Here is a 6,952-nt window from a genome sequence, read left to right as displayed (position 1 = left end):
TATATCGAGTTTGCATATATAGTTTTGTTCCTGTTGAGGAAGTGATTGCCTGCATGCTTGTATCAGCATGAAGTCAAAAGGGTGTTGAGCACAACTGAATCCATGTTTGCATGGTTGGGTTAGTTGGAACTTTGAAACTCTGCCTGCTGCCTTGCCTTTAACTGGACTAGAGGAACACCACCACCTGCAAGAGAGCTGGGCGCTTATGACCTGTGACAGTCTCGTCTGCCGCAGGTCGGTGACCACCCCTGCCTGGGAGAAGGGACAGGGACTATGAGACCCTGCAGGACACACAGCAGAACTCCAAATACAGCGTGGTTGATGCTCTGAGGTAGCTGCTGCTGCTGTTGTCAAACGATGATCGTAGTAGTAGTAGTGTTAGACGATTAGCAAAATTAGCGACACTTTCCTCCCCAAATTCTCTCGTTAGCAGGCTAAACAGTATGTAGTCTTTTAAATGAGGTAACTGTATTTTCTTAAGAAGGAAGTCTCTCTTTGAAACAGATAAAGACAATGAATCCGCGGGTTCTGTCGGGAGCGCTTGCAGCGCACGAGGGCTGTGTGAGGGGTGGGTCCCCGGCTGACCCCGGCGCGCCCTCCCCGCGCACCTGCGCCACTGAGCCTTTTAAAGAGGCCGCAAAAGATTGAGTGTGGCTGGAACCTGAACCCGGTTCGGAACTGGGGCCTTCCCCCGGTCCGCCCCGTTTCCCGCTGCAGAGGAAGCGGCGAAGCCGCCGCTCCCGGCGGATGTCCGGCCGCGGCCATGGCGCTGGCGGAGGCGGGAGCCCGCGGGCGGCTCCTGCGCTGGCCTCGCGTCGTCCTCTTCGGAGACTCCATCACTGAGGTACTGCCCGCCCGCGCCTGGCCCCGCAATTCCCGCATGGAGCTCCCTGGCCAACCCGGCTGGCCGTAGCGGGGCCGGCGGCCCAGCAGCATGCCGGCGTTGGTCTGAGCTCCGGTGCCGGGCGGCGGAAAGGCTCGGTCCGGCGGCCGCAGCCGGGAGCGCTCCTGGCCCCGGTCACGGCCCCGGAGCCGCCGTGAGGCTGTGCCGGGGCCTTCGCGCCTGGTGCGCGAGTGAGGGATTCGGAGCTGCCTCACAGAAATTCTTGAGGTCGCTGTGCTGGAGGCGCGGAGGTGAAGGTGTAGCTTGCGGTGTCAGGGGCATTTTCCATCCAGGGGGCCCAGCGTGCTACCCGTGGCTGCAGGGACCTGTGCTCTGCCCTCGGGCTCCTGGGCATCCCTGCTCCCTGTGTCCAGCTCGCCCAGCCCGGACGCAGCTCCTCCTTTGAGCTGACTGCGCCTGCTGAACATCTCTGAGGCAGCAGCAGCTTTTTGGCGATGATTTTGGATCCCTGCCTTCTGTTGCATGGGTTGGGTGGTGGGTCACGGAGCTGTTCTGATGAAAAACTAACCAGAGACCAGGTTCGTCTTTAATGGGAGATGGGTGTCTAAGCCGACTCACTGCAGAATTGTGGCAGAGAGGATGGTGCAGCAGTGGAAGTAAGGAGAAGGAATTCATTTTTTTTGTTTCTGGAAGAGGTGGGTATTAAACTGAACTCCACGAAGAGGGCGGATTTTTGAGAGGTGCTTTTCAGAATGAAAGGATCTTAGAAATAAAGTAGAAAAATATTCCAAACACAGCAAACCCTCACGGGCCAAAATGAAACTACAGTCCAACAACAGTCAGTTTGGATTTTGAAGGGAGCACAAGATCTGTCCCTCCAGAGGTACCAGCCCTATGTTGCCTCAGAGGCCGGTGCTGTGCCTGGGTAAGGCCAGGACTGACCTCAGAGGGACAGGGCAGGGACAGAGGAAATGCACCAGCAGCAGTGCCAGAGGCCATGCACAAAAGCTTTCAGGTGGGAAGGTGCCAGTGGTGGGGCTATGCTCTGGGGAACAAGTTCTTCCAGTGAGGATCTAACCATTTTCCTTTTTTTCAGTACTCTTTCCAGGAAAATGGCTGGGGGGCATACCTTGCTGAGAGACTGGTCAGGTAAGAGCTTAAATTTCAAAAGTAATTTCTAGCTTGCAGAAAGTCATGCAGCTTTTCTAAATGAAAACCAACAGCGATTAGTATTTAGTACATGTTTATTTATTGACATTTATTTATTTAGTGAAGTGGAACTGCCTTCTGGGCAGCATGCCCAGAACTGCTGGAAATACTCGTTGGGTGTTTCCACTCAAAGCTTGAGTGGAAATCAAGAATTCCTTAGTGATTGTCAGGATTGTTGTCCTGGTTCCATGGTGTAACAGGTAAACAGTACAGCCTGTGTGTGCACTTTCAAAGCATGATCCCATTGAAAATTCCTGTGATATCTCATTTTTCCTGAGAGGCGTGGAGGCAGATGGCCTGATGGCCTGACAGAATGGTTCAAACCTACCAGAGTTTTGTTCTGGTGGACAGAGGAGAGATGTTCTTTTTGATGTGTGTCTCTGTTTCAGAAAATGTGATGTTGTGAACCGTGGGATCTCGGGGTACAACAGCAGATGGGCGAAATTGATTCTTCCAAGACTGATCACTGAAAGTACCAGTGCTGACAGCATTGCTGCAGTTACTATTTTCTTTGGAGCTAATGACAGTGCTTTGAAAGGTAGCCTGCTTTCTGTCTTTTTCTTTTTTCCTGTCACCTGTTCTCTTAAATGTTTTACAGTTTAGCAAAATAGGTAGAACATTTCAGAATAGGCTTTTCCGGCTGCTTCTCCAGGAACTGATTACTCTCTTTCCATTTATACAGAGCTTTGTTTTCTGTCATTTCATTTGTATTTGAACCATGCAGTGCCTCTCCCTATCACTAGGTTTTAATATTAGACAAAAAATTTCAGGAGGCTCAAGACTTTTAGTTGTGTAGCAGTTGCCTAAAATTGGAGCTGGGCATCCAGCTGTTTCTTCTGTCTTAGAAGGAGACTGATGAGTTCTTGGCAGATGGGCTGAGGGAAGGTAGCATTTGGATTCTCTTTCAGATGAGCTTAGCAAGGTGCAGAGTCTGATCAAAATGATAAGTGCATGAAGGACTGACTGTATGTCCATGGGACTTTACAAAATTTTCTCTGCATCCAAGAATATCGGAAATCTCGGGTTTTGGTTCAGGCGAGGTTTGAGATGATTATGCTTTCTGATACAAAGTTTTGAAAAAAGCATCTTAAACCCAACTGTTGGGTTTTTTTTTCTCTGTGCCTTGTTTGCCTGTTGGAAATGCTGTCTTTAAACTCTTGATTTGTCTGCTTTGGGTATTGTGGAACAGAGTTTTCCTACCACACTTCCCAACTCCATGATTGAGAGGAACTGCATACTGGAAGTGTGTGTCCCTGGCCATACTGTGTAAGGGTCCTGTTATGCTGTGTAAGGAGCCTGCAGGGAGCTCAGCCCCACTGATGCATGTGCTGCACCCCTGACAGAGCTGAACCCAAAACAGCACGTTCCTCTGGAGGAGTACGCCGCCAACCTGAAGAGCATGGTGCAGTACCTGAAGTCAGTAGACATTACTGCAGACAAGATTATTTTGATAACACCCCCACCTCTTCAGGAATCAGCTTGGGAAAAGGCTTGTCTTGCCAAAGGTAAAGGAATAATGAGGATGGATGGGATTTCTGGATTTTACCAGCGGAGTGTAAGTGACAGATCCCAGGTGTGTGCCATATTACAGTCATGTTCTCTGACTTGTTGGAAAAGGGCTGCTGTTTTACTAAACAGCTTCTGGATAAGCTCATGGAGTAACTGCCAAGAAACGACAAACATCCTTTGCAAAGTGTTGATTGATCTGTGAATGCATTGAACTGACAGAAGTGGCTGCCCGTGAAGAACATGGGGTTTGTCAACATGTCCTAGGCAGATTCCATTGTGTCCCAGCAGCTTCCAGAATAAGACAAATAATTGAAGAAATGTTGGCATTGTGGGCCTTAGAAAAGTTTTTACTGGGTACAGCAGATTTCACATCTCTTTGGATAAGCAGTAATATATCCCAGCCAGGTTTATTTTAAAGTTAAAAAAATAATAATACCAGAGAATATCATATTCTAAGGATGCTAATAAAAGTGCTGAAAAAGAAGAAAAAGGTAGTTAAATTACTTCCCATTATGTTATTTAAGCTAATGCTAAAATTAGAGACTTAACAGCACCACTTACTTCATGTTACTGAGCTGGTGGAAATTGCCATAATCCCACTGACTCCAGCAGTGGCAGTTTATACCTCCTGAGAGCATGTGCTCTTTTCTGTTGGGACACCTTGTCCAGTTCTTGCACATTTATAAAAAGCTTCTGAGTTAGGTCAGGTACAAATACATGCTACATAGATATACAGAGCTGGTACCTTTGTGGCACAGTTTTCTATGATTTAGGTGGTGTTGCATATCCTGAGTCATGTTTTCAGTCAAAGTAATAAAACTTTGAAGATGACCCTAAATTTAAAACTGTATTAAATCAGACAACATTATTGTATGATGTTGCATTAGGAGGCTTTGATGTGATGTCATGTGAGCACACCTCAAATGCTGCTTATCTGGCTTCCAGCTGTCAAGAAGCATTTATACTGTTAATCCATTTTCCTCTTAAAACTCTGCTTTTTATGGGGTAGGGATGGAGGAAACTTGAATTTACAGCATTGAATTTGCCAGCATGTGAGAGTACTGTCTAGGCATGGAACAAAAGACAGGGTGATCTCAGACCATGGACCACAAATGAAGTGTTGTGGGCACATTAAGCAGCAATATCAGCCCATCTGCCCTCCAGTACCAAGGAGAAATTCTCTGCCTGTTTCTGGTTTTGTCAGATCTCAGAGCAAAGGAGAGCTGGGAAGCAGGAGGATGGTGATCTTCACAGGAGCATTCATCCAGGTGCAATAAGTAGCAATAGGGCTACTGCAAGGAGCAGTTGCATGTGGACTCGGACAAAAAGCAGAAGGCAACTTGTAAATAATTTCCATTTACGTAACTCTGTTTTACGTGCCTTAGCAGGTGTATGGAGAGTTTTAAATCTCAGCGCTGCTTTCGCCTGCAGCTTGCCGGAAGGTGAGAGCTGTGAGCAGCAGAACTACACTGTCTGCTTGTTGCTGTTGCTTCTCTCTCAACCTGATGCATTTCTTCAAAAGAGACATTTTCAAGTGACTCAGAACCAAAGGGTGCCCTGAAAAAGACCACACAAGCGGTAGCTTCCAGCCACTGACGTTGCTGTGCTTGGGATTTAGTTTGTGATTGGTTGTCTGCTGGTTTAGCGCCTGATGCAGGTGGTGTGTGCCACGGAAGACTGAAATTGTGCCGCATCAGTGGCGGGTGCTCGACCTTTCCTTGTTTCTGCCTGGTAGGTGAGAAGCTGAACCGCTGCAATGCCACCACCGGGCAGTACGCCCAGGCCTGCGTCCAGGTCGCCAGGGAATGCGGCACGGATGTGCTCGACCTCTGGAGCCTGATGCAGAAGAATCAGGTACGATGAAATCAGAAATGTTTGAAACTAATTGGGGAAGTGCATCATTTAGCACAGAGGAACCAGTGGCGCTGCGTTATCACTGAAATGCTACAAAATGCATCCAAATTACACTGTAGGGAAGGACGAAAATAATCCAGAGTGCTTCATAGTTGGCAATGAGAAATAAAGCTGTATGCAACCTGGCCATGGTGCTTGGTTGGCAAATGTCCCAAGTACATTATATCTAAATAGCCTTTTCCTTGAACTTGAGCTATGGAATAGTTTAGGTTGGATGGGGCCTCTGGAGATTTCTTGTCCGGCCCATGAGCAGTGTTGGGCTCATTTCAAGGTCAGATGTGGCTGCACAAGTGTGTTGCTCATGCTTCTGACCAAATACCCAAACTCATCCTTGGGAGACTGCAGACTTTCCCTGTGAGTAGGTAACTCCAGTTTGGACCATGAACATTTTCTCTCCCCTGCTTTCCCCAATGCAATAGGCTGTTGACTTTTGACTGCATCACTTAATCCTATGGTCTTTTACTGATGAATAGCAGTGATTTTGGCCATCAGAACATTCTCTTAATATTTTAACATAAACAGTGAAAAATCAGTATACCAGCTGGCTTTGAAGAATTACTAAAGGCTGTCTCTTTGCAGCTAGCAAATCCACTAATAAATGGTTTTAACCTCACTTGTAGGATTTCTCTTCCTATTTGTCTGATGGTCTTCATTTATCGACAAAAGGCAACAGCTTTGTAGCAGCTCAGCTTTGGTCACGCCTGGAAAACAAACTGTCTGCTCTTCCCTCGCTGCTTCCTTACTGGCGTGACGTGGACCACACGAACCCCGAGGCCAGTCTTCTGTGACACCCCTGCAGGGAGGAGCCACGCCAAACAGAGCCAGCTCCTTGTCCAGCAACGTGCTGCAAACTGTGTCCTCAGGGAACAGGACACTGGGGAGTCCCCAGCAATGCTCTCCTCTGTCCCCTTCTCTTGGTCTGTGGGAGAATAAAGGTGAGACCACTTGGGGTGTGTCCTGCCGTGCTTCTTCTTCATGCTGCTGTTGCCAGGATAGCTGTGGGGATGAGTAACTCCTTCCTTGGAGGATGCAGAGGAAAATGAGTCTCAGCTGTTCCATGGCCGAGGGATAGAGGCTGCCCTGAGCAGTTCCTGCTGAGCTTTGGGGACTGCACTGTGATTAATCCCATCTACTTGCTTTAAACACAGAGGAGCTCGGAAGAGGCAGTAGTGTGGAGTTTGTCAAGAGCCATTTGTGTCAATCCAAATTCATTTATTTGGATGTAATACAGCAGGAACAGCAGTTCCCTAAGTTTTAGTGTGGCTTTGGTATTGATAGAGAGTGGTTTAAAATTTAACTTAGTCTGGCACCAACAGCAGCTTCTTTATACCCAGCTCTTCTGTGTAGGCACAGGTTTCTGAGCAGTGTGTGTTTCTGAGCAGTATGGAACTGGTGATACATGACCTTGGAGAAACTAGAAAAGGTCAGCATCTCTGCTGACAAAGCTGCATTGTACGCCATTTGCCATCAAGTTAA

General features: G+C 47.8%; 1 protein-coding gene across 1 annotated transcript; it reads left to right on the top strand.

Moving 5' to 3' along the window:
• The first annotated feature begins 649 nt into the window (after window positions 1-649).
• IAH1 (isoamyl acetate hydrolyzing esterase 1 (putative)) lies at window positions 650-6,423 on the top strand. The gene is made up of 6 exons (XM_041420285.1): window positions 650-844; window positions 1,941-1,993; window positions 2,443-2,591; window positions 3,397-3,558; window positions 5,298-5,416; window positions 6,097-6,423. Exons 1-6 carry the CDS (start codon window positions 764-766, stop codon window positions 6,262-6,264), a joined length of 732 nt encoding a protein of 243 aa, XP_041276219.1. The 5' UTR covers window positions 650-763; the 3' UTR covers window positions 6,265-6,423.
• The last annotated feature ends 529 nt before the right edge of the window (window positions 6,424-6,952 follow it).

Source organism: Onychostruthus taczanowskii, unplaced genomic scaffold (assembly GCF_017590055.1).
Source record: "Onychostruthus taczanowskii isolate IOZ18803 unplaced genomic scaffold, ASM1759005v1 scaffold11, whole genome shotgun sequence".
Lineage (NCBI taxonomy): Eukaryota > Metazoa > Chordata > Aves > Passeriformes > Passeridae > Onychostruthus > Onychostruthus taczanowskii.
This window is presented reverse-complemented; position numbering and strand designations above follow the sequence as displayed.

Bases quoted from the DNA above. Each gene is read 5' to 3' on its own strand.
- IAH1 (XM_041420285.1), top strand. From the start codon at position 764: ATGGCGCTGGCGGAGGCGGGAGCCCGCGGGCGGCTCCTGCGCTGGCCT. The intron at 3,559-5,297 runs GTAAAGGAATAA...TCTGCCTGGTAG, and splicing joins AAAGGCTTGTCTTGCCAAAG to GTGAGAAGCTGAACCGCTGC. The intron at 5,417-6,096 runs GTACGATGAAAT...CCTCACTTGTAG, and splicing joins GCCTGATGCAGAAGAATCAG to GATTTCTCTTCCTATTTGTC.